This window comes from Monodon monoceros, unplaced genomic scaffold (genome assembly GCF_005190385.1).
Source record: "Monodon monoceros isolate NGI ecotype Baffin Bay Population unplaced genomic scaffold, NGI_Narwhal_1 Super_Scaffold_18, whole genome shotgun sequence".
NCBI lineage: Eukaryota > Metazoa > Chordata > Mammalia > Artiodactyla > Monodontidae > Monodon > Monodon monoceros.
In genome coordinates, this window is record NW_021703774.1 from 158,434,542 (window position 1) to 158,462,284 (window position 27,743).

The following is a 27,743-nucleotide window of genomic DNA, read 5'->3' on the forward strand; positions in this document are numbered from 1 at the left end:
TTTCCACAGCAAGGAAGCCAGGGAATGCATCTTATATCATTTACACATGTTATTTTGTTCAGAAACACACGCACACACACACACACACATATACACTGTATATTATTCTGAGACACAATTAAGTCACATTTTGATTGTCCAGACACTGCTCTTCCTTAGTTACTGTCTGCATTTAGGATACTAGACTACTCAATAATCAGGGAATAGGATAGCAAATGATTCCTCCCATCAACTAATATTATTACGCAATCGTTTTTAGTAATAGGAACTAAAGACTGTGGCTCAAACCAGATTATTGAATTATTAAATGCCTTTTTTTTTTCTTTGATTGATCATTAGTTTATCTAGATACTTCTTTGACTGAAGTAAACCACATCCTGCCAGGGCTACTGGAAACACTGTCCTGCTAGTCTCTCACCTCTTTTTTTCTGCCTTAAGCATACTTTATAAGATGGAAAGGACACTGACATTTACTTCTAGTGCCTATTATTGCCAATAACACTATGATCAGACAGTATCATCTGTATTTTTATACATGAAGAAACTGAGGTCAGAGAAGTCACCTGCTTAGCCTCACAGCTATTAAGTGGCAGAACCAGAATTTCATGGTTGCCACTACACCACGCTACTTCTGAATCATCTGTTGTAGTCACAATACTATACTACACTTCTCAAAATCCTACTGTTGTTCTTTATTGCTTTCTTAAGTAAGAATTTTGCATTTTTAGTATATATTATATAGTTAACATTTAAAGAAACCAAAGACTTCCCATTATCATATATATATATATATATTTTTTTTTTTTTCTGCCTTCCCACATTAAATTGTAAGACTGTTGAGGAATGGACTTGAGGACACAGGGAAGGGGAAGGGGAAGCTGGGACGAGGTGAGAGAGTGGCATGGACTTATATATACTACCAAATGTAAAATAGCTAGTGGGAAGCAGCCGCATAGCACAGGGAGATAGGCTCGGTGCTTTGTGACCATGTAGAGGGGTGGGATAGGGAGGGTGGGAGGGAGGGAGACACAAGAGGGAGGAGATATGGGGATATACATATATGTGTATAGCTGATTCACTTTGTTATAAAGCAGAAACTAACACACCATTGTAAAGCAATTATACTCCAATAAAGATGTTAAAAAAGAAAAAAGATTGTTGAGGGATGGACTCTTCTATTGATATTTACTGTTCCTAGCCCCTAGAATAGTGTCTCACACAAAGAAAGCCATCAATAAATATTTATTGACTGAATGACTCTTGGATTTGAAATTCTTTGACTTTTGCTAGGCACAGGTAAATAACTATGGTATAAATAAATGCTTCAATGATAATCCTTACCCTAAATTTTAAGGCTGCACATTCAGTATTTCCACGTTCAAATCATGAGCCATTTTTCACCAGCAGATGGTGATATATACACAAAAAAGCCTCTTTACATTAGTACGATGCTTTCCTGTTCAGAGCTTTTACCTCTGTCATCTCATTTGATCTTCAAATCAACCTTGACAGAGCAGGTATTATCCCCCTTGAATGGTAAGGAACACTTTAGATTTATCCAGGGTCTTTTACTTAGTAGGTGGCAGAGTAGGCACTACAACTTTTTTTTTTAATTTAATTCCTACTTGAACAATTTTCTGCTATACCATGATGGCTCTTTAATATAAAAGTTAAATTTGGCCAGCATTAGTATATTCTGAAAACTGATCACCAACTAGTAACTGAGTTATCTGGTACAAAGTTGAACATCCAACTCTACTAAAAATCTAGAACTTGACCCTAGGACACATTCCCAGTAACTACTAGAACCTACATATACAAATATGTACTGGTAGTATAAAACATAAGTAATTTAACCCCACAATTTAAAAGTCTCATGCTACTTAATTTAAAAATATTTTCCATCAAGCTTTTACCTGGAGTAAACAAGGAACAAGTTTATTATCCAAATTTCACTTTTGGCCATAATACATTTACCTACATGAAGAGAACTGTCCAGAAAACAAATAGGAAGGAAGAGAAGAAGCATCACGGGACTGATTAGGAAACAAAATATCAGCACCTAAATAGTTAGCTATAGAGAGACCACATAGATGACATAACAAGGAAAACAGGAATGAAGAGATGTTTTAGACATGGTCTGTGTTTGATTCAGGAGGAAAGGGAAACACGAATTCTGTACCTCTCCAGGCCGAATCTTAATGAAAAAGCTGCTACGTTTGTAAGAAATCTTCAGCACTTTGGGCCAAGGAAAGCGGTTAATTCTCAGCTTATCTTTGTAAACCAGAAGGCCACTAGAGCAGACACCTAGGATGATATCCACTCCCTCCAAGTCCTGAGGAAAAAAAGTGTTAGCGTTTCAGTCTTGAGCAAAGTGCTCAACATAGTCAACTATTATTAGACAATCTGAAGATATTAACAACCAAATACAGTTACAAAGAATACAATGAAAAATAAAGTTTAACCTAACTACCATAACCCATGGGACTATTTGGTCTATGTAAAAATGTTGTTACTATACTACACTTAAAAATCAATGTTATTACCTACCACAAATATCTTTAAAATGTCCAAATCAGACTCAGTAATTCTATTTCTATAATCTGTTCTAAGGAAATAATTCAAATCACAGAAAAAGCTTTACACATGATAATGTTCAGAATGTTATAAGAGTGAAAAACTGGATATAACCTAAGTATCCAAGCATTAGGGTTAAATTATTGTTCATCCATATAGTGAAATACAGTGTGGCCATTAAAACAGTTAAATAGAATTTGGGAGATAAATGGGAAAATAATTATGTTGTAACATTAAGCAAAATAAAGCAGGATAAAATTACATACATAATTTGATTCCAACAATATAAAAAATATACATAGAAGAAAGATGAATACACCAAAATTTTAATAATGGCATTCTTTAGGTGGTACAATTATGAGCAATTTTTCATTTCAGTTTTCTATACATTCCAATTACAATAAACGTGTATTATCTTTTAAAAAGCATTCAAATATGAAAAAACTAACACATGTATGTAAGAAATTCAAACAATACAGAAATGTGTAAAATTAAAAAAAAAATCTACCCTCCTCCTCCCACACTCTTTAACAGTAACCAGTACTGATTTGATAATTTCCAGGATTATCCTATTTTCTAGGCACATACAATTATGTATGGATAATATATATATATATATATAATTAATATATCACCTTTATAATGAGGAAAACAACTAGAAAAAAATTAAAATTCAGTCCTTGAGGGTGGAAACCTTATCTAAATCATTGCCATATCACTCCAAATACTGTTATTGACAACATGTTCAGTAAGTGTTTACACTGAGTTTGTTACCTGCCCACATTATTAATCATAACTTATTACGGCAAATATTAGTAAATTCTTTGCTTCAGATTTATAAAAATCTTGATTCATGTAGGTTGATAAATTAGGAAATTTCAAGGTATTTTAGTAACAACATACACTAAGCTTAAACCTTCAACCATTACTATCAATTATTTCGTTCATTATTAGTGACTGAAGGAACATCTGCTTTTCTTTTGTCCAAGAAACATGGACACACACACATCTTACCCACTGAAGGAATCGACTGCTATGAGGAGTAATACAGCCACCATCACCACCCCTCAAAGCCACTCTGAAATGTCACTCGGCTTGCACCTCATCTACCTTCACAACACTCCTCTCATAAAACTGAGCCTCTGCAGCCTCCAAAAAGGCTTCCCTGGGACTTCCCTGGTGGCGCAGTGGTTAAGAATCTGCCTGCCAATGCCGGGGACACGGGTTCGAGCCCTGGTCCGGAAGATCCCACATACCACGGAGCAACTAAGCCCGTGCGCCACAACTACTGAGCCTGAGCTCTAGAGCCCGCGAGCCACAACTACTGAGCCTGAGCTCTAGAGCCCGCGAGCCACAACTACTGAGCCTGGGTACCACAACTACTGAAGCCTGCATGCCTAGAGGCCGTGCTCCACAGCAAGAGAAGCCACTGCAATGAGAAGCCCGCGCACCACAACAAAGAAGAGCCCCTGCTCGCCGCAACTAGAGAAAGCCTGCGTGCAGCAACGAAGACCCAACACAGCCAATAAATAAATAAATGAATTTAAAAAAAAAGGCTTCCCTTAATAATTCAAAAAGAGACACTAATTTATTTTCACCATGCCTGTCTGTATATGAAAATCCTAGGGCAGGCATTTTGGTCTCCCAGTTCTGAAGTACTCAAACCTATCATTATCATAGTCAGCAAATAATTACTATGGTAGCTATGGTAGCTGCATGTCGTATACATGTATGTTTAAGTCAGCAGATCACCAGGACTTCCTGGAGGCCAGGGCATAGGGCTATGTATACTACCAAATATACATGCACAACTATAATTCTTGTTTTTCTATGATAAAGTGGTCATCCCTCCAAAGACCATGATAAGTATAGGAGTTGACTCTATTCCTTATAAACTCAGTATGAGAGAACTCAGATTTTTATAATTACTGATGTTAAGTATAGTAAGTTTTTTTTTAAGTATAGTAAGTTATAAATATTATCCTCAGGTCAAAAAGGAACAGTAAGTTACCAATAAAGCCATATTTGCATGCCTCTTTATTAAAGAAAAAATTTTAATTAAATATATAATATTAATCATCTATGTCTATAATTCAAGGAAAATAAATTTCACCTGAGTTAATCTCTACAGCTAACCATTTATTTAGATAAGTAATAAAAGACTGGAGTTATATGCTTCTAGACTGCTCCTTTTCCCAAAATGAGTATAAAGAAACATATTAGTGCCTACGTGTGTTATGTACAAGCACAATAGAGAGAAGAAGAAATTATATTCAGCTTCAATTCGATGACTACGTAACAGAGTTTCCCAGAAGATGTCCCCTTAAGTTTTTAAAGGCTGTGGATACAACTACATCTCTCTTTTAACTATATGTTTTGGAGAAACAACTTGCTTTACAACATTTGCTGTAGAAATATGCTGCCTGACTCCTCATGTAATCCTGATAATTACTGAATTGACACCAGCCTCCAGCAGAAATTGAGAAGCAAAACCTAACAATTTCAGTTCTGGACCTTATCTGATCTTCCTACCATCTACTTTTGAGATTCACAGAAGTTACAGTACCCAGCCCAAAACAATCCAGAGCAACATCTTAAGAAAACTCACTAACATGTAATGAAATTTTATTAGTTACAAGAATGTAAATAAGGAAGAAACCTCAGATACAGATATTCAGGTTGGGAGAAACCTGAAAGGTCATTTTAGTCCAATCACCCACCAAATGTTTGAATGTCCTTTTCTAAATTCCTACCAAGTGATTATTCTGCCTAACCTGGAATATCTCTAGTGATAGATGACTCAATCCCTTCTGAGGTAGCCCATCCCATCTTTGAAATAGCTCTGTGAGACAATTTGTCCAACTGGACTGAAAAGTATTTCCCTGCAGTTTTCATTTTACCGGCTCTAGTGTTATATCTTGGAGCCATAGTAAAATCTTTACTCCACAAGTTAATCCTTGAAATCCATGAAGACTGACATTATATCTTTCCTAAACTTTCCCTTCTGTGGGTTAAGTAGCCCTATTCCTTTGCCTGTTTCTCACTGGACATGGTTTTGATTCCCCATCATGCATCCTAGTTAAATTTCTCTAAATGAACCTCAGGTCATCCCTTGAGCCCTTTCTTTCTCTCACAAACTCCTCAACCTCCCCAGATGTTTCAGTAGCTGAAGATGAGAGAAGTCAAGCGACATCCCTTAAGTATTCATTGTGTTAGGTTGTATTAGGCAGAACTAGGATGAAAGCTCAAGTTTCCAAATCCCTAACCCAGTGGTTCTCAAATGAGCCACTGTGGTTCCTCCCCTGTGCATTAGAATCACCTGGAGAGCTTGTTAAAACAGACTGCTGGGCTCCACCCACACAGTTTCTGATTCAGTGAGACTGGGATGGGACCTGACATGAGCATTTCTAACAAGTTCCTAGACGATGCTAAACGCTGGTTCAGAGACCACACTTTGAGAACCACTACCTTACGCCAATGATTCTCAGATTCAAACATGAAGGAGGATCATTTGGGATATTCATTAAATCTGGAGACTTAGCCGCTCCTCCAAAGTAATTCAGTAAATCTGGGAGAAGCTCAGGAATCTGCATATTTAATAAACACCCCGGGTGATTCTGATATAGGTGATGTTGTCTGTGAAACATGCCTCACTGTCACTATATTTTCAAGTGTATCTGCATTTTAGGAAATTATCATTTCTTTTGCTCTCGGTGCTATATCTTTTGATCCTTATGGTTGCTTAGGTGTGAAACTTCGTTCTGATGGTGGAATTGTAAAAGGGCAATTCAACTGATACACTTAACACACTTGACTGGTTCAACTGATAGACTTAAAATTCCAACAAGAATTACTATCTCCTCTGAACGTTTTGTAATGCCCCAGATAAAGGTTGGTAAGAAATATTATATGACACAGGTCTGATACATGCATATTAATAAAGGCCAAAGTTACCATTACCTTTGCTTTATGAAGGTCAACACCATACATAGACAACTTTTTGGCATTCTCAAGAAATTCCAGGTCAGCCTGAGCTGGAGTCATGGACCTTTGATAGAAGAAAAACAAAAAGACTTTCAGTGTCACAGTGTCAACATTTACAATAATAACATTTGTATATTACTTGTACTTTATATAAACATATACATACCAATATGTATGTATATTTCATAGTCCTAAAAGTAGACTATTATGTATGGAAAAGGACTCTTATCACTACCTATGTCTAAATAATTGAAATATGCCTTGGAAAAAGAGACCTTGGAGAAACCAAAAGTCACCAAAAGCTATCAGAAAAAAAAAGTTAAAAAATAAAACCTTCTCAATTTCTTTAAAGCTACCTCATCCACCATCAGTTCTGCCCCTCCCTCTCCTTAGGCCTTTTCTCCAACACATGTAAACTCCTCCCACTAATTTATCTGCCAAGGAGGTGACCAAATTAAATCCTCTGAGGGCATGGTACAACTTACAATATCCTCTTAGCTGCCTTTTTCTCTCCCTATCCCTGAATTGAGTTAATATGGAAATTAAACAGGAGGGCAGCTGAAGTTGCTTAACTGGGGATTCTTAATGGGGGCAGGCTTGATGAAAAGAAAATTTCTGGTAACAGATGGTGTCCTGCCCACTGACCTAAACAAAATAAATTGGTTAATAGAGGCATGTAGATAATGGGGCTGTTTTCTCTGTTATTAAGATGTCTTCATTACTAGGCATATAATGAATTAAGTTTGTTTGAAAACAATCAGCCTCACTGTCTAAACACTCACTGTGACAGTCTTTCCTTCTCCTTTATAACTTTCTTCTCTTTTGAAAAGTGCTCATGAGCTGTTATGTTCAGCTTTGAAGAAAAAAATATTACTCGTAGTGCTGTGCAATTCAAACCAATCAAACAGAAATTCATAGTAACAATAAAGCAGCCATACCCCCAAAGAAAAACCATGTAAATGCCTATTTCCCATAAGACTGCCAGCCTCCAGCTATAAAAAGCAGCAGTGACCTATTCATTTAACAAGAGAAAGTCTCTTCCAAACCCATCTGTCTTTATCCTCATTAAAAAGAACAAAGGGTTCCCTGGAATAACACCCCCCCATAAAAAAAAAATCTCAGGAAAGAAACTGCAGATTTGTTAATGACTCAGCATCTCAGAATAAAAACTTCCTTCCACAAGCGCTAAACCATCATACCTGAATGCTCTTTATTAATGACTCTGAAACTGAACACAAAAAAGGAGAATGGGAAAATTAAACACATAAGCAAGTCTGTATATTCAAGTCATTAAAAACATCTCAGGAAATTTTTGTAGTTTTTTTTTCCTCATATAAATTATATACTTTTCTAGTTAAGGTTACTCCCATTTTATGGGTTTTTGGTTTTTTTGTCTTTGTTGTTGTTAGTGTTAGTATTATTGATGGCTTGAATTTTAGGATTCGAAGCTGGAATGGAGCTTGAAGATTATAGAGCCCAACACTTTCATTTTGCTGACGAAGAAACAAGCGTGGAGGGATTACACGGTCATAGGCAAGTTATGACTCAGTTTAAGGTAGCAGGCTTTAGCCAGGACCCAAGTCACATCACTGCAGCTGGAATCCTAGCTCCTGCACTTAAGAGTGGTGACCTCAATCTCCTAACCATAAAGTAAGAAGCATAATAATACCTACTTCTTGGGACTAGTATAGGCAATGATTCTTTTAATCTTTGATGAATGAATGAATGTGACTAGTAGGATAAAATGAGATAATGCTTGTGAAACTGCTTTGTAAAGTATAAGTGTTTATTATTATTGCACCCTTAGGTTTCTGGTACAGTGGTACATCATAAGTAACTCATAAAAGAGAAATAATTTTTTTTTTTTTTTTTTGCAGTACGCGGGCCTCTCACTGCTGTGGCCTCTCCCGTTGTGCAGCACAGGCTCCGGACACGCAGGCTCAGCGGCCATGGCTCACGGGCCTAGCCGCTCTGCGGCATGTGGGATCTTCCCGGACCGGGGCACGAACCCGTGTCCCCTGCATCGGCAGGCGGACTCTCAACCACTGCGCCACCAGGGAAGCCAGGGAAATAATTTTAATCACTTTAATTTGAAGACAAGTTTTAAGACATTAAATGAAGCAATCATGATGAAATCTTCCCCATACTTCTCCAACTCTAAGGGACATTAACGGGGTCAATCAATTTTAATACAGATTTAAATTTCAAACTATGTAGTTAAATGATTTTCTAATAAGTAAGCATGCTTTAAAATTGTATTAAGGGCAGGTGGTAAGAAGAGATCTTTAAAACTATGACTTTACTTGTTAGTTGAAAATAATATTTATATTTGAGGTTTGGCTGATGCTTTGCATTTAACATTTTTTTATATAACTAAAAAAATGTTGAAACACGCTTTAAAGTTACCTACAATACAAACAATTTTTCCTGAACCATTTGAGAGCAAATTGTCAACCTGATGACCAATCACTCCCAAGTACTCTGGTATGTAATTCCTACAAACAAGGACATTCTCCTACATAACCTCCACAGGGCTCTGAAAACAAGGAAATAAACAGTAATACATTACTGCCATCTAATCCTCAGACCCCATTCAAGTTTACCCAGTTATTTCCAAAATGTTCTGTATGGCAGAAGAATCCAGTTTAGCCTCGTGGAGTTTCATTTAGTTCATCTCTCTTGTGTCCTCTTAGTCTGGAAAAGTTTCTTAGTCTTTCTTTGACTTTCCTAATCTTGAACTTCTAAAGATTATAGGCCAGTTATTCTTTAGAATGCCCCTCAGTTTGGGCCTGTCTGATGTTTCTCCACAAATTGACCCCATAAGTTATACATCTTCCACAGGAATATCACAGAAGTGACCCTGTGTTCTCACTGCATCCTATCAGGGGGAACATGATTTCAATTTGTCTCTTCCAGATGTTCGTTTTGATCAGTGATGTCTGCCGGGCTTCTCTTCCATGAAATTCCTCTTTACCTCTTTGTAATTAATAAATATTCTGTGGGAATGTATTTGGAAATAGTCTATTCCTTGTCAAACTTTTAATCTATTCACTCATTTATATCAGTATGGACTCAGGGATTCTCAGCTTATTCAATGTAATATAATCAATTATTTTCCTTATTTATTTTAGTGCTTAAATCGTCCCAGATTTGGTTAGTGGGAGTCTTTCTAAGCTGGATTCTGTGTCCCTCTGACCATTTCCCATCATTTTTTTTTCTTTTTTTTTGCAGTATGCAGGCCTCTCACTGTTGTGGCCTCTCCCGTTGCGGAGCACAGGCTACAGACGCGCAGGCTCAGCGGCCATGGCTCACGGGCCCAGCCGCTCCGCGGCATGTGGGATCTTCCCGGACCGGGGCACGAACCCGTGTCCCCTGCATAGGCAGGCGGACTCTCAACCATTGCGCCACCAGGGAAGCCCTTCCCATCATTTTCTGAGCATCTCCTTCTGGCACAACGTAGAGTCAGAGTATGTGAGTATGCATGCGTGTGTGTGTGTGTGTGTGTGTGTGTGTGTGTGTGTGTGTGTGTGTGTATACCTATTTACATCTCTATCTAGCTAACATCTATCTATCCATCCATCTATCTATTGGAAACAATGAGTTTACACTGAAACCTCCAGTTTTAATGCAACACCACAGGGTTCGTTTTAATTTCTCTCTCACTCTAATTTGTATCTCCCTTTACTGACAGTCAGAAACCTGGCTCCCATTATCCTTAATACAATACATTGACTCATTTGATCAACCCCCTGTACATAACCAATCTCTCTTTGCTGCCACTGACCCCTCCTCCACGTGGGTGCCCTCTTCACTGGCTTAGACTCTGAATTCCGCATGCTAGGCTGCTCCCCACACGTCCTCCTTACCTCACTCAGGTTCTGACTCCTGGTGTTAGGCTACCCCTTCCATAGACATCTTCTTCACCTGGCTTAGGCTTCAACACCTGTATCAGGTACCATCCCATAGGGGTGCCCTCTGCAGGCCTTCACGACTCCCTTTTCATCCTATTTGAGCTCTGACTTCTCCTGTCAGGCTGGCCCCCCACAATGAACATTCTCCTCACGCTGCTTAGGCCCCAATATCCCCAGCCAGACTGCCTCTCAGCATGGATGACTATCTTGCTCTATCCCACCTAATGGCTTTAGGACACAATTGTTTCAGGAAGCTTTTTCTGATTATAAAAATCATTAATTCATTGTATAAAATTTGGAAAATATCTTTAAGAGCATAGAAAAAAAAAAGAAGAAAATCTCCCATAATCCCACCAACCACAGATACCTGTGCATAAATACAAACATATATTTTACAAATTTAAATCCCAAATTAAACTTAAATTATTTTCAGCTTAACATTTTAAAGACTATGGTTTTTCCTAAATGTTTGAAAACTCTTGAAAGTAGTAACAAACTATCTGGGAAGAGATTAGACAGCTCTAAACCATTAGGAGTACTGTCCTGAATTTATTCAGTACCATCTAATAATTTACTACTTGAAATTACTGCAACTTACAGAAGTACCTAACCAGGGAGTTTTGGCACTGGTTAACTTTTGCTCATTAAAAAGAGAAGTTATAACAAAATTTCCCTGTATTTATTTTGAGCAAGTGGAGTCAGGATATAGGGCCATTCAGTGAGTTCCAATGTTATGTGACAGCCTTTTTTTTTTTTTTTTTTTTTTTAATGGGAAAAGTTGCTTTATTCATGAGGCCAGCAACCTGGGAAGATGGTGGATTAATGTCCTAAAACGAACTCCAAGTTGCTGGTTAGGAGACAAAGGTTTTAAAGGCAGTGTGAGGGAGGGGGCTGCAGGGTGCACGATCAGCTCATGGACAATTCTCTGATTGGTTGGCAACAAGGTGAAGTTTCAAGCATCATCCATCTTCTGGTTTCAGCCAATTTGGGATCTACATGCTTGTGGTCAGCAGTTTTCATCTGGCGGGGTTGTGACAGCCTTTTAATAATGTTGTTGCATCTTCTAATTAAGGACTGTGGTTTCAAATAATTAAGTGGGGGACAACTGACAACTTTACATACCATCTTAGTCCCCATAAATGGAGGACAATTCGTTTTAAAGCTTGATTTGCTATTGTAAATTTAGTGTTAATTATAGCTTCACGGTCTCTGTCTAGGCAAAGGGCCACTACTAAGAATTCCATGTACGTAGGCTATCTTCTATTTATCTGAGGAGCAGAGTAGTATTTACTTGTATTTTCCAATGCATAGTAAATGCTTCTGCCTAAGCAGAAGTCTCTTTGGACTGGTTAAAATGTCACGTTGTTGGACATAATTAAAATTTCCATTTTGCTTTCTGTTTGTGAGGATTGCCAATCTTTCCAAAAAGGAGCAAGTAAATTCCAAGATAACAGACCTCTAAATTTTCTAATCATGGAGATCGATTATTGTTCAATTTCTATCTGTATACCTCACAGAACATCAAGTGGACCATATCCACCTGTCCTCTGAGATCGTTTCACCTATTTGGGTTTAAACTCAGTTAGTTCCAAAGAGCATTTCTCTAAACCCAGACTCACATTCATTACTTGTAAAATGGAATAAGAATCATTGTGCAAAGCACTTTACATGAATTTCTAATTTAACAATCACAAAATTCACATCATCAGCCTTATTTTTCCGATGAAAAAACTGAAACTTAGAGAGTTTAAATAACTTACTGAGTCATAAAGCTAATAAGGAATGGAGCCTGAATTCAAAGCAAGACAGGCGGACTTCACAGCCCAGGTTTTAGTCTTACTGCCTAACTCAGGGGTTCTCAAATTTTTGACCTCAGGATCCCTTCACTCTCAATAATTACTGAGGACTCTGAAGAGTTTTTTTAATGTGAGTTATTTCTATCAATATTTACTATATTAGAAATTAAAACTAATAAAATTGAAAACTATTGATTAAATCTTTAAAGAACAGTAAGTCCCCTACTTATGAACCTTCAAGTTGCGAACTTTCAAAGATGTGAATGTGCGTTTGCATGTCCAATCACGTAAGTTAGTGCACATGTCTGGCATACATTGTCACGTGCTTGCATTCTCTACAAGTGGTTGTGCTTTTGTGTACTTTGTACAGTACTGTAGAGTATAGCAGTAGAGTGTCTTTATTTCAAGCCCAGGATGTCCAGAAGCAAGCGTAAAAGCAACAGTATATAGCCGATTGTGTTAGTTGGGTACCTAGGCTAACTTTGTTGGACTTACCAACAAATTGGACTTACGAATACTCTCTCCAAAGGGAACTCGTTTGTATGTAGGGAACTTAATGAATAACAATAAACGACTCATGTTTTAACATGAAAATTTTTTTGTGTGAAAAATAACAGTATTTTCCCCAAATGTAGTTAAGGAGTGACACTGCTTTACATATTTACAATTTTTTTTTTTTTTTTTGCGGTATGCGGGCCTCTCCCTGCTGTGGCCTCTCCCGCCGCGGAGCACAGGCTCCGGACGCGCAGGCCCAGTGGCCATGGCCCACGGGCCCAGCCGCTCCGCGGCATGTGGGATCCTCCCGGGCCAGGGCACGAACCCGCGTCCCTTGCATCGGCAGGCGGACTCTCAAGCACTGAGCCACCAGGGAAGCCCTACAAATTTTCTTTAATGTGCGGCTTAGAAGACAGCTAGATTTTCCTACCTGCTTCTGTGTTCAATCTGTTGCAATATTTTGTATGGTTGTAATATATGAAGAAACCTGATCTCACACAGATATGTAGTTGGAAAAGGAAGAATTGATGATTAAAAATATTCTTCTTTGATACTACACCAAAACTTAACAATGGCTGTTTCCTAAAGGTTAGTTGCAGTGTGAAATCTGAAAACATATCAGTGAACTTTTTGTACCATATTACATTAAAATCCATTGGTCTATCTTGCATTTTGAATGGGTCTTTTATACAGATGCATGATTTTGTAACATCATGCATTTCATATCTGAAAAATACTGGTTGGCTGAGTAATGCAAGTTTTCCAAATGTTGACACATTTCATTGCACGATATTAAAAGAAAAGAATCACATTCATTAAAATAATCACCAACTTCATCAGAAAAGTCGTTTAAGTATTTGGAACCTGTCAAGATCATGATGGCAAATACAAATTTTCCAAAATTCTAATTTTCATTTGAAAGCTTGAATTTTGTCATTAGCAACAAATACTATCAGTCATTCACCAATCCTTAAAGGACTGGCTCATTTCATTTTTGAGGAAATGTATGCCAAATAACCAAGTCTGAATAATCAGTCACTTTTTCAAGTAAAAAAGGAGTTGCATTAAAAAACTGCCTAATGCAGCTGAGAACTCAAAACAATTACACACGTGCTTTTCTTCAAGACGAGTACCTCAGTATGCAGCAGAAGTGCTTTCTATGTACCTCCCATTAAATCACACAGAATATTAAACAGGATGTATTTCAGATTTAATAAAATCAATACTCTTTACTGCTTCATCATGAAAATTTTTAAGTGAATTGGCAGGTTTAAAAATATTTTATTTTACTTTTTAATTTTTAACTGCAAGTTAAAAAGTAAAAGTGTGAGACTTCCCTGGTGGCACAGTGGTTAAGAATCTGCCTGACAATGCAGGGGACATGCATTCGCGGCCTGGTCCGGGAAGATCCCACATGCCACGAAGCAACTAATCCCGTGCGCCACAACTACTGAGTCTGTGCTCTAGAGCTCGCGAGCCACAACTACTGAGCCCGTATGCTGCAACTACTGAAGCCCTCATGCCTAGAAGCCCGTGCTGTGCAACAAGAGAAGCCACCGCAATGAGAAGGCCGCACACAGTAACGAAGAGTAACCCCCACTCACCACAACTAGAGAAACCCGTGTGCAGCAATGAAGACCCCATGCAGCCAAAAATAAGAAAAATAAATAAAGCCAATATTAAAAAAGGGCTACAATGGAAAATTTAAATAAATAAATAAATAAAAATAAAAGTGAATGTTGGTGAAGCATATAATGACTAGTAGTACAGTCTGGTGCCATTGCTTTGATTTGTGCTCCACCATTTCAACACAGTGAAATGGGCAAATAATATCTTAGTATTATTATGAAAACAATTTTGACCTCATGGACCCCTTAACAGAATCTTGGAGACTGGGCTTCCCTGGTGGCGCAGTGGTTAAGAATCCGCCTGTCAATGCAGGGGACGCGGGTTCGAGCCCTGGTCCGGGCAGATCCCACATGCCGCAGAGCAACTAAGCCCATGTGCCACAATTACTGAGCCTGCACTCTAGAGCCCGCGAGCCACAAATACTGAGCCCACGCGCCACAACTACTGAAGCCCGCATGCCTGGAGCCCATGCTCCACAACAAGAGAAGCCAACACAATAAAAAGCCTGCGCACCTCAACGAAGAGTAGCTCCCGCTCGCCACAACTAGAGAAAGCCCGTGCACAGCAACGAAGACCCAATGCAGCCAAAAATAAATAAATACACGGAAAAAAAAAAGAATCTTGGAGACTGCCAGCAGTCTGTAAAACAACACCATATGAAAAGAGCTGGCCTGGGACTTCCCTGGTGGTACAGTGGTTAACAATCTGCCTGCCAATGCAGGGAACACGGGTTCGAGCCCTGGTCCAGGAAGATCCCACATGCCACGGAGCAACTAAGCCCGTGCGCCACAACCACTGAGCCTGCGCTCTAGAGCCCGGGAGCCACAGCTACTGAAGCCCATGCGCCTAGAGCCCGAGCTCCGCAAAAAGAGAAGCCACTGCAATGAGAAGCCCGTGCAGCAACGAAGAGTAGCCCCCGCTCGCAGCAACTAGAGAAAGCCGGCGTGCAGCATCAAAGACCCAACACAGCCAAAAATAAGTAAATTTATAAAAATAAAAGAAAGAAAAGAGCTGGCCTAATTCAAAGGGTGATTATAAAGGTTAAATATGATATTATACATAAAGTGCCTAGCATAGTATCTGGCACATAATAACAGACACACAATAATTAGCTGCTTATAATGTTATGATGATTATGTAACAATGCTATAAAGGAGAATCAAGCATTGCATGAGATTAAGACTATAAAGTCCTCCCAAACCTGAAATTTTATTATGATCAAATAACCATTAAAAGAATCATCAGATATTAAAGAATTAGTGTTAATTTTATTAGGTGTGATAGTTGTATTGTGTTCTTAAAGTCTGTATCCTGGTAGATACTTAAGTTTTTATGGGTGAAATGATATGACTTGCTTTAAAATACTGTCGGGGAAAAATATGGAGGGGAATAAATGACTGAAAAAAGCTACGGGGGTAATAACTGTGGAAGCTGAGTGATAGATAAACTGGGGCTCCTTAAAAAAAAAAAAAAGGGCTTCCCTGGTGGCGCAGTGGTTGAGAGTCTGCCTGCCGATGCAGGGGACACGGGTTCGTGCCCTGGTCTGGGAAGATCCCACATGCTGCCGAGCGGCTGGGCCCGTGAGCCATGACCGCTGAGCCTGTGCTCCGCAACAGGAGAGGCCACAATAGTGAGAGGCCCGCGTACCGCAAAAAAAAAAAAAGAAAAAGTCAGAGACAGAAGTTAGGTATCAATCATAATCTGATACCACTATTTTCTGCTGTTTTGCTCCACAGCGGCAGCAGAATATTTTCTTTCACCATTTTATTGATTGCTCAAAGATTACACTACCAATAAAAATTATTTTTAAATTATTAGAAAAAAAACCATTTCCCTACAATCCTGACATTTTAACAAATCAAATTATTTTAATTGATTGCTTCTTTCCACTACTTGCTTTTGTATTTATATGTATGTAATTATATATTTTATGTATATATATATATATATATATTTCTAGAATCGTAATCAGAATATAAATAAGTATATTAAAAACCTATTTAAGGACAATACAACATGCTTAAGTTACAATCATCACCTAGTTGAAAGTGATATATTAGTGGTCTTAGATATCAGAGCATTGTAATGTATATGCTCATACTTGAAAAGCAAACCTCGGCAGTTCCCTGTAGAAACAGTGTGACCTCAGGAGAGTAAGGTGATAGTTATAAGACTATTGCTATGTAGGTTGTAGACTTTAAAGTCCTCATTATGGTTCTTATGACTGTGGGACCGGAACCTACAGGGGGAATAAGGCCAGAATTGGGGCACCTTGAGTTCAAACTCTCTCATTTAAGGCATCTCAATCCATGCAATCCTATTGGAACCACTCTAAGGAAAATAAGATGGCTCAACGGCCATACAGAATACTTGTTCCTACCATGAAAAGCCTACTAAGACCACTCTGGACTTCTCAGCAGTATGACCCTTTGGGGCATCCTAGCCTAACTCATGCTAACATAATTCAGGGTACCAACTCAAGGCCAAGATCAGTCTCCTTAATATGCTAAGGCAGCTTGTAAAATTTAGCTGTAACAAGTCACTCAAATAACAATGGGATGTTTGGTAGCAAGAAACACAAATTTTTCTGGGACTTTAATATTAGCTAACATTTATTGAATTTTTACTATGTAAGACATTGTATTAACTTTTTACACATATTACCTTTTTTAATCCTATGGCTCACCCTATTTCCTCTGAGGTAATGATCTCTATCAGACATATAAGGAAACTGAGGCTCAGAGAGATTAAGTGAATTACCCAAGGTCACAGGCCAGGACCAAGCAGAGCCAAGAATTCAACCCAGCTCAGTCTGAACTTGTTCTTGATCACTGTGTTATACCTCCCAACATTAACAAATTATTTCCATGAAAAAAAAAATTAGTGAATTCAATAAAGACTTTTAAAAATACCTTCAGGGGTTTCATGGGCCCTCTGAAGTCTATCCATGTACATAGACCCCAAGTTAAGAACCTCTGCTCTAAAGATCTCAAGGCATCTAATACAGCATAATACATTTAAAATCTGGAAAAAAAAAAAAGGTAAGGCAATAATAATAATAGCTACCATTTATTGAGCACCTACTATGTGCCAGATACTGTGCTTAGTGCTTTACATATATTACCTCATGTAGTTTTCATCCAACAATGCAACACCTATTACTCTGATGAGAAAACTGAGGTTCAGAGGGTTTAAATGACTTGCCCAATGAATTGGGAGGGAACTGAGCTCAAGCTGACTCTTTCTATGGCACCAGTTCCCACTAAGGCAAACACTAAATCAATTCCAGATCAAGGGTTTAAACTTACTGTCAAAGTAAACACAGAACAAATCCTGGAGACATATTTACCTGTATGACTTATGCAGTTCCATGACCTTCTCTTCAAGTTCCTTGGTCTGATTTGGGGCCAGTTTAAAATCACTAACATAATCTGCACCATGGAGTTCTGGGTCATAGTCTCCCAGCTCAGACTGGATGGTATAAGAACCTAATAATGCTAAGGTTGCAAATGAACAGGGCAGACGTCCTGCAACTATGTCCTGCCGAAGTTGAAGACATAAATAATACCTACAGCCAAAGAGAAAAGATGTTACCATGTCAGCAACAAAAACAATAACAAAATACAGAGAGAGAAAAAGGAAGAAAACGGGAGAGAGAGGTAGGGATGGAGAAAGAAAAAGAATGATTAAGTAAATATGAGATAATATTAATAATCGTTCAGTTAGGTAGAGGGTATATGGTTGTTCATTGTACTATTTCAATGTCAGATAGTAATAAAGGCTGCTTGGCCCCCAAATTGGGTCCTTTCTTTTCTATCACGTTGCTTTGCCAAATGCGTAGATACTGCCCTTCATATACAAAGATGACATTACTGATACATTTTCACTAGGATATGAACGTTCTTTGGTATGTTTTTCCTCCAAGATGGGCTTAAATTGCATGCAGCCTTCCACACACTATCATCTTGTAAGACCGATTCCACCTGTATGCTAAACTATAGGGAATTCAGATGAAGGTTGAAACAGTTAAGTCCAACAAACTGAGTGACCCAACATATGTCAGACACACCATATGGTATTCACACCCATGGCCATGACCTCCTTAGCCCTTGTTCTGACTGGGTTAACCAGTTCAGACTCTTACCAAACAGGAAAGCTGGGAGGTATGATTAAATTGAAAACTCCTATATTGATTAGAATCATATCTTTGACTTGACCATAATTAGATGCTGAACAACATATGCACCAGCAATCATTTTTGCTATCTATGATTAGTCACTACATACATCTTTTTTAAAAAGTCAGAGCAATGCCAATCAAACCATAAGAATCTTAAACTCTTCTAAAATGTAGGTAATTAGTACAGATTTTTAGGGATTTGTTTTGTTGTATATATAATAAACCTTAATGAAGAAAGATGAATAATTAGCAACTCTAAGAGACAAATATTACCTGTGAAAAAGCAATAACCAAGACAATTTTTTCAGGCAGAGATATTGCATCTCAACTTCAAGAATGTACTAAGGATAACTGGACAAAGAATAATTTTTTCAAATGCCACAGACATTTCACAGTACTTAACAAGCAGACCTTTTAATAGTCTTATGCTATTCTTATTTGAGAGAGATGAAAACTGAAGCCTAGAGAGTGTATATTTGTCTGAAATCAGATAGTTGACAGCAAAATCAGAATTAGAAAGCAGTTTCTCAACAACCAACAATTCAATTGAACAAACATTTGCCAAATACCTACTACGTATAAGGCTCTATGCAAGATGCTATGGATATACATACGTAGAGTAGTATTCTTTACTATATACTGTTTTTCCTTTTTGCTTTTTTGCTAATATTCAGTATTTATATAGAATCCAATAAAGGCCACTTTCTTAAAAAGGAATCAGTAAGCTATTTTTAAACAGTACAAGATTTATTTCATAAATTAAGTGGGCTCAAAAATTACTGAGGGGGCTTCCCTGGTGGCGCAGTGGTTGAGAGTCCACCTGCCAGTGCAGGGGACACGGGTTCGTGCCCCGGTCTGGGAGGATCCTGCATGCTGTGGAAAGGCTAGGCCCGTGAGCCATGGCCGCTGAGCCTGCGCGTCCGGAGCCTGTGCTCCGCAACGGGAGAGGCCACAACAGTGAGAGGCCCGCGTACCGCAAAAAAGAAAGAAAAAAAAAAATTACTGAGGAATGTTCAGTCCACGTACCTAATTATACAATTTAAAAGGGGAATAGGAAGAAAAAAATAGTAACACTGAGACTTTAGTTTTTTTGATCCCTTAAGAAACAGCATGGTGTGAGAGGAGTATTTAAAACAAACAAAAAAACGGCAGAGCTGTTTTGCCACTATATTTGTCTCTTGTCCTTTGGAGGATCGTATGGTTTATAGGTTCCCTGTCCACAGCATGGCACAATACCCATGATAAGCAAGGTTAATTCCCTACCAATTTTCTCCAGGCGAGTCACAGATATTTGAGGCTTTTAGGATCACTTATTTGCAAGCCTGCCTTGAAGTGACCAGAAACTTTTTATCTTAGGTTTAATAGCTCATGATTTTTCTTCAATTCTGAATGGAGAAATTCCCAGAGCTTATGATAATGAGATTACTTATTACATATTTAACTATTAATAAATTATTTACCTTGTTATATCTTCTGTTAACTGTGCTGGGTCAGGTGGATAAAACTTTACATTAAATGTGAAATTCCAAGGGACACCTGTAAAAATAAACACAAAAGAATTTTATGCTTATGCCTAAGTTTCTGGTTGTTAGAAATACCTAAAAATATTCAAAAAAATCTTTTTTTTCTTGAAGTGTCCTAATACTTTCACGCTTTGTGGGTGAAATATTATTTTTATTTAAAAAAGAAAAAGAAGAAAGTTGTTTAGACACCATCTAAGAGTATCTCATTTGTTTTACCCGACTTAATAGTTTTGTTTATAAAACATTATAAGCAAAATAACATAAAGGAAACCATCCTATAGGTGAACATGTTTGTAGCAATGGTTTTCAAAATGTGATCTATATACCACTCTGGGTCCTCAGAGGTCATTCAAAGTGATCCATGGATGTTTTCTTTTGGTGTTGGCATTATTTATTTGTGACATCTCTCAACATTATCTCAAATAAACAAAAGCATTCTTCCCATTAATATGGGTGAGAATATGGGTGAGATTAGGAGATTATTTTAGAAATAAGAAGGAAGAGGCAATACAGGTGGCTCTTAGAAACTATAGCTCTAATGAAAATATTTTAGGTATGAAAACTACAAGGATTTAATCCTAAGACTCATACAAGTGTTTCATACTTTTTATCTACAATGAAAATCAGAGATTGTGAGTAAAAGTTAAGTGGAGAATGCATTTCAATTTTTCCAGCTAAGTGCTACCCCTTCAAGGTTTTTCTAACATGACAGTTTCCCAAAGAGTAGGGCCTGGTCTCAGTTATAAATAAGTTACGATTGGGCTTCCCTGGTGGCGCAGTGGTTGAGAGTCCGCCTGCTGATACAGGGGACACAGGTTCGTGCCCCGGTCCGGGAAGATCCCACATGCCGTGGAGCAGCTAGGCCCGTGAGCCGTGGCCACTGAGCCTGCGCGTCCAGAGCCTGTGCTCCGCAACAGGAGAGGCCGCAACAGTGAGAGGCCCGCATACAGCAAAAAAAAAAAAAAAAAAAAAAAAGAAATAAGTATGATTGGTTATGATGCTAAGAGATACATTTTGTTCAGTACTTACTGCATGCCAGGTACTAAGCTAGCCCTCTTACATACAGGTAGGTGCTACTATTAGTTCATTTTATTTATGAAGAAACAGAGGCTTAAGAAAATACATAGCTAGTGAATCCAGGGTTCTCTTACCCCAAATCCCATGCTTTTAACCATTGGACTCTACTACCCTATAACAAACATCTGTGTTTCAAACATTGTTCTGTTTTGCATTCACAGCATTTCATCTCCAAATATCATTTTTATTGCTATTGGCTGCCAATGACCATATGCAAATTAAAATTTGAAATAGTTTAAATGTCTTAATGAATATGCAGTTTTAAGCATGCTAAAATATTTAATACAGGAGTCCCTTGGAAATGGTTGATATTTTCCTTCAAAATTTGAACTAAAAGGCAAATTCCAGACAATAAAACAAACTTGTCTCAAATCTACTCAATCCTAATGTTTACCATTAACTCACTTCTAATGTTTCATATCCCAGAAACTTTAAATGGAACTTAGGAAACCAACCCCATAATTGTTTCTCATAAAAAGGGTAAGGGGATGGAGAGGCAATATTTACAGTTCAAATACTGTAAAATACCATCTGTTGTTATGATTATGATATGTTAATAATCTAATCATTGTTAACTTATAATTCCCATATAGACATTAAAAAAAGATGACTTCTATGCTACCTATAAAAAATGTATTGGCTAGAGGGCTTCCCTGGTGGCACAGTGGTTAAGAATCCACCTGCCAGTGCAGGGGACACAGGTTCGAGCCCTGGTCCAGTAAGATCCCACATGCCGCGGAGCAACAAAGCCCGTGTGCGCCACAACTACGGAGCCTGTGCTCTAGAGCCCATGAGCCACAACTACTGAAGCCCACGCGCCTAGAGCCCATGCTCCGCAACAAGAGAAGCCACCGCAATGAGAAGCCCGCACACCACAACGAAAAGTAGCCCCTGCTCGCTGCAACTAGAGAAAGCCCACGTGCAGCATGAAGACCCAACATAGCTATAAGTAAATAAATTTATTTTTAAAAATGTACTGACTAGAGCAAATCAATATGGGAAACAAGACAGCTAAAAGAATGTTCAATAAATGTGAATTCAGCATTTAAGAACTTTAAACACAAATTCAGTTATCTCATAACATATATAAATGGCAATTTTTTAATAGTATAGGAAGACTAGCATTAAAGAAAGTAAACCAACAACAGTTTACAAAGTGTGATTTTTTTTTCTCTTTGAGCTAACTGATATAAAAAGCTTGATAACACCCACGATTGGTGGGGAAAATAAGCACTTTCTTCTACTGCTGATGTGAGTGTAAACGGGTACAACACTATGGAGAACAATTGAGAATATCTATCAAAACATAAAATGTATATACTCTTTCACCTAGCAATTCCACTTTCATAAATGTATCTAAACATACACTTAAACGTGGTCAAATGATACAGGTATAAGATATTGTTTGTAATAGCAAATGTCTGGAAACAACCTAAATGTATTTATTTAGCAAGAAAAGATACACTGCCACTATATACTGTTAAGTGAAAAAAAAAAATCAAGGCAAAGAACAGCACATATAGAAAGCAACTGTGAAAGTTGGGGGTAGAAAAAAGTGGCTATTGTGAATGGCGCTGCTATGATGCAACTTACTATTAAATGGTTCAGAAAAAAGGTTTTGTGTGTGTGTGTGTGTGTGTGTGTGTGTGTGTAGATAAAGAGAAAAGATAAAATAGTAAAATATTAACATCTGAGGAATCTGGGTGAAGGGCACCCAGGAATTCTTTGTACCATTATTTCAACTTTTAAGTCTGAAATTGTGTCCAAACATTTTTAAAATTAATAATTGAAAAAAAATTCCTGCCTTCTGGGTACACAGGAAAACAGGAACTATCTCATACACTATTGGTGGGGATGTAAACTATTACAATCAATTTAAAGGAGAGCAATTTGGCTATATCTGGTAAAACTAAAAATAAACATACTCTATAATCTAGCAATTCCACTTTAAGCCTAAATCAGTGGGGTGGTTTTTTTTTAATTAATTAATTTATTTTTGGCTGCGTTGGGTCTTTGTTGCTGTGCGCGGGCTTTCTCTAGTTGCAGCAAGCGGGGGCTTCTCTTGTTGCAGAGCACAGGCTCTAGGTGCCCGGGCTTCGGTAGTTGTGGCACTCGGACTCAGTAGTTGTGGCTCACAGGCTGTAGAGCTGTGGCACATGCTCCACGGCATGTGGAATATTCCTGGACCAGGGCTCGAACCTGTGTCCCCTGCATTGGCAGGCGGATTCTTAACCACTGCACCATCAGGGAAGTCCTGGTGGGGTTTTTTAAACTGTGGATCATGATCCATTGTGAAATCAGTTTAATGGGTCAAAATCAGCATTTTTAAAAATGAAACAGAATACAAGAGAAAAAGGTCAGAGGAGGAATTCCCTGGCAGTCCAGTGGTTAGGACTTGGCACTTTCACTGCCAGGGCCCGGCTTCAGTCCCTGGTGGGGAAACTAGGATCCCACAAGCCGCACAGTGCAGCCAAAAATAAAAGAAAAAGAAAAAACTCAGAGGATATCACTGTGAAATTTTCTTTTCAACTGAGATGAATTCCAAAATCATGTTTATAAGAAAAGGTAGTCACGAATGATTAACTGTTATATAATTCAATTTATATGATGCTCAGAAAGGTAAAACAATATTTTTAGGTATACATTCATACATTAGGTAATTTTTTAAAAACATTAAAAAGTACAATGGAATCATTAACACAAAATTCAGGGCAGTGGTGACTTCTGCAGGGGAAGGAGAGGAGGATACATTTAGAAGGGTCATATCCTGGGCTATAGAATTTCTTAAACACAGTTTGTGTTATTTTATGTATCAGTATTTTTCAGAAGGTATAAGGATTTCTTGCTTTTGCTCTATACTATTCCAGAAGGAGGTGGAAGTTGCTAGCCTGACTCAGCAGGGGAGATCTCTCTTATTCAGAACCAAGGAAGTTAAACAAAGCTAAATATTAAGCTGGGAGAAGGGAGAGAGACTGATAAACCATAGAAGGTTCAAATGGATTGTTAGGTCCGAGGGAAATTTCAAAAATACAGGTGAAGCAATACTATCTATTGTACATGGGTATGGATATATGAAGGAAAAATATAAAAACATGGACTGACTCACCTCAATTTCATGAAAATAGATTTCTACGGATAGGGAGAGAAGGGGATGGGACTAGGAGATAAACCTTACCTGTACTGTTCTATTTTAAATGTAAAAGTTAACACATGTTAATTCTGGGTGATGGGTACATGGGTATTTGTTATATTAGCCTCCATTCTTTTCTATATTTTTTGAAATATGGAAAAAATCTTGCTGGTGAATATCTATTACAAATTTAAACATTCATACTTTTTTATTCTACTTCTAGCAATTTACTACAGATACATCTAAGTGCACATATACATATATATTCAATACATGCTCTCTCTCTCTCTCTCTCTCTCTCTCTCTCTCTCTATATATATATATATATATATATATACACAGTGCTATAACTTTATAATCATTAAAAAAAATTTTTAACAAATGAAATAAATTGATATATATTAATATAAAGAGTATACAAATTATGTTAAAGATTGCATATGTATATTAAATACATATAGAACATACATATTTATATTAAAATATATTTATAAAGTATATTATATATAAAATATAATGTATGCATTAAATACATATTTATATTAAAATGTATGTCTATATACACTCAGAACATCTCTGGACAAAACACAAGAAATTAGTTAAAGGACAGGGGAAGAAGGAAGATTGACCTTGTATTATATTCATCTGTATCTTTTAGTTTTATACCTCATATTTATATCACCTATTTTAAAAATTTTAAAACTACATATGACATAATATACAGAAGATACAATATATAACAATGTATAACATAATTGTATTTTTGAAAAGCAAAATTTATATATGCCTAGAAAAAATCTTACAGATCATACCAATTTAACAGTGATTATATCTGGAGGATAGGCTTTACAGGCTTTTTACTTGCTTCATGATATATTTTCACAATGCTTAAATTTTTCAAATGGGTATATATTACTTGTATGATGAAAACTTTTTTTTTAAACTCAAGGGCTTTTTTAAAAAATAAATTTATTTATTTTATTTATTTTTAATTTTGGCTCTGTGGGTCTTCGTTGCTGTGCTCAGGCTTTCTCTAGTTGCGCCGCACAGGCTTCTCATTGCAGAGTCTTCTCGTTGCGAAGCATGGGCTCTAGGTGTGAGGGCTTTATAGTTGCGGCACACGGGCTCAGCAGTTGTGGCTCGTGGACTCTAGAGTGCAGGCTCAGTAGTTGTGGCGCACGGGTTTAGTTGCTCCATAGCATGTGGGATCTTCCCGGACCAGGGCTCGAACCCGTGTCCCCTGCATTGGCAGGCGGCTTCTTAACCACTGCATCACCAGGGAAGCCCGTGAAAACTCTTTTTTAAAAACCCAAAATCTTTGCAATAGATAAATGTCAACCTTCTCTTTGGCTCAATGAAATACTTACATTTTGATGTTAAAGTTTGTGTTACAGACACGGTTTTTCTTTCCCATGTTGAAGGAAGAGGTTTTATTATTTTGTAAATTTTTTTTAAACGACAAACACTTAGGTTATTTTTCTTAGCGAGAGTTTTTTTTTCTCAATAGCTTGGAAGATAATCTACTAGATAGTCTTCTCCACTCATCATAAACTCTGTTTTAACTTTTCTTCCTAAAAAGTCTTCTTGTACAATCATTTATTCCTGAGTAATATTGAACATTAAAAGTATCTTCATTGAAAGGGGCTTGGAATCATGTTTTTTGTTGTCATGTCTCAAATATTCTGAATATTTTTTACTCTGATTTGCATTTTAAAACAAGATTTTATAGGCAGAAAGCAAATATGGAGAGTTGTCAGGCCAAAGTAGTATTTTGTTTCTCTATCTTAAGAAATATAAATAAATAGGGTCTAAAAGAAAACATTTCACCATAACAAAAGTGTTTTCTTTTAAGAAACAAATGAAAAATAAAACTTCTTTTCAGGTGATACAGTTAAAACTTACTAATCGTGATGAATAACATCTATTGCAGTTCCTACAAGTTTCCTCAAAAATAAACTAAACTAAAAGGACATCTAGTCATAACTGGGGGGGTGGGGGTGGGGGTGGGTGGGTAAAGTCTCTACCCTTTAGCCCATTGGGCCTGAGGCTACAAAATACTAATCTAGACTTTAATCAACCTAGAAAAATCTATCCCAGGACACCAGTCTGAGCAGGGTGTTCAGCAGTAATATATGCCAGAGGGCTTGGAGCTAAGAGAAAGCCACAATGACAGAAGGGTCACTGGCAAGGAATTTCTTCTATTCTTTTTTTTCCTTCCACAGTTCCTTACATACTTCAATTTGGAAGAAGATGGTTGAAAAGGGACAAAAAAGAACTATAGAGAAGAAAACATGGAGAAGGTTAGAACTCAATAGTCCAGAACAATTTAAATGGAACAGGATCAGGCAGCAAACTCCCAATCGTAAGCTACTACAGTTTCAATCACTACCATTGTGAGAACTGACTCCCATATCCTTTTCTCTTCTATTCTTTGTTTCCACCTTCTGTTTCTCTCAATCATTCCTATCTTCCCCCACTTTGCCTAGTTGTAAAAAAAAAAATCATCAAGATCTGACCTACATCTCAATAGTGTCTACCTCTGCTGTATCTTTCTATTATGGAATCTCTACCTTCCAAAGGAAGGCTTTATCTTAATTTCAAAGCCATCTACCATAGTCAGAATTCTAAAGTGACTCACAGCCAGAAAAAGGTTGGAAATCCTCTGACCTACTAAAAAAAAGAAAGAGCTAGAAAAAGGGCTATATTCACTTACCACGAACCTGCTTTTTTATTTCTTTGGCAGAATCCAGCCATGTCTGTAAAAAGAAGAAAAGGCATTCACACAGAGCTCCAAAATACATAAACCACAGAGTACCAGAAGCAGGATTACTGACCATCTCCAATAGTGTCTCCAGGTCAACCTACATTTCCAATATTTTTTGCGTTAGTTTCACATAGCACAGTAATTTTGAACAGAGAAACAGGGAGCCAGACAGTTGGGCTTGAATCCTAGCTCTACTACTTCCTAGGTGAGTGACTTTAAGCATCTTTGTACTTCAGTTTCCTCATCTATTAGAGGAAATAAAATGAGATATTAGCAGTAGGGCCTATCTCAGGGTTACTGTGAAGATTAAAAGGTAATATATGTAAAGCTTCAGCAAACAAGAAATGCTAAATAAACACTTGCTATTTTTATTATTCCGTAAAGACAAATAGAGATCTACAACCAGGATTATTGATCTATAACCTAGATCTTATTTTTCCCTCCAACTCTGACCTCCAGTCTCATTCAAGTTTTCTGTGTCAGCACAGCACCTGGTAGATGGTTCATGCTCAGTTAATGTTTACTGAATGAATAACTATTTTGTTTTTCCTGACTACTCTTGCCTACACTAATTTCTCCCTTCTCCATTCTCCAACCCCACTTAAAATTTGCACACCACAAGGGCAAGGTTCCTCAACCCATAGCGGACCATGCAAAACTAATGGCACTTAAAAAGAG

At 37.6% G+C, this 27,743-nt stretch overlaps 1 protein-coding gene across 28 annotated transcripts in view; it reads right to left on the bottom strand.

Annotated features, from left to right (window-relative positions):
• Positions 1-27,743, bottom strand: part of EPB41 (erythrocyte membrane protein band 4.1) — a 212,491-nt gene that overhangs the window by 81,056 nt on the left and 103,692 nt on the right. For all 28 annotated transcript variants that reach the window (XM_029228303.1, XM_029228294.1, XM_029228295.1 and 25 more), the window contains 5 exons: positions 27,015-27,057; positions 20,032-20,107; positions 17,742-17,960; positions 6,538-6,625; positions 2,183-2,335 (listed from right to left, as the gene is read on the bottom strand). In XM_029228303.1, the coding sequence (XP_029084136.1) occupies positions 2,183-2,335; positions 6,538-6,625; positions 17,742-17,960; positions 20,032-20,107; positions 27,015-27,057 (579 nt within the window). The remainder of the gene's footprint in view (positions 1-2,182; positions 2,336-6,537; positions 6,626-17,741; positions 17,961-20,031; positions 20,108-27,014; positions 27,058-27,743) is intronic.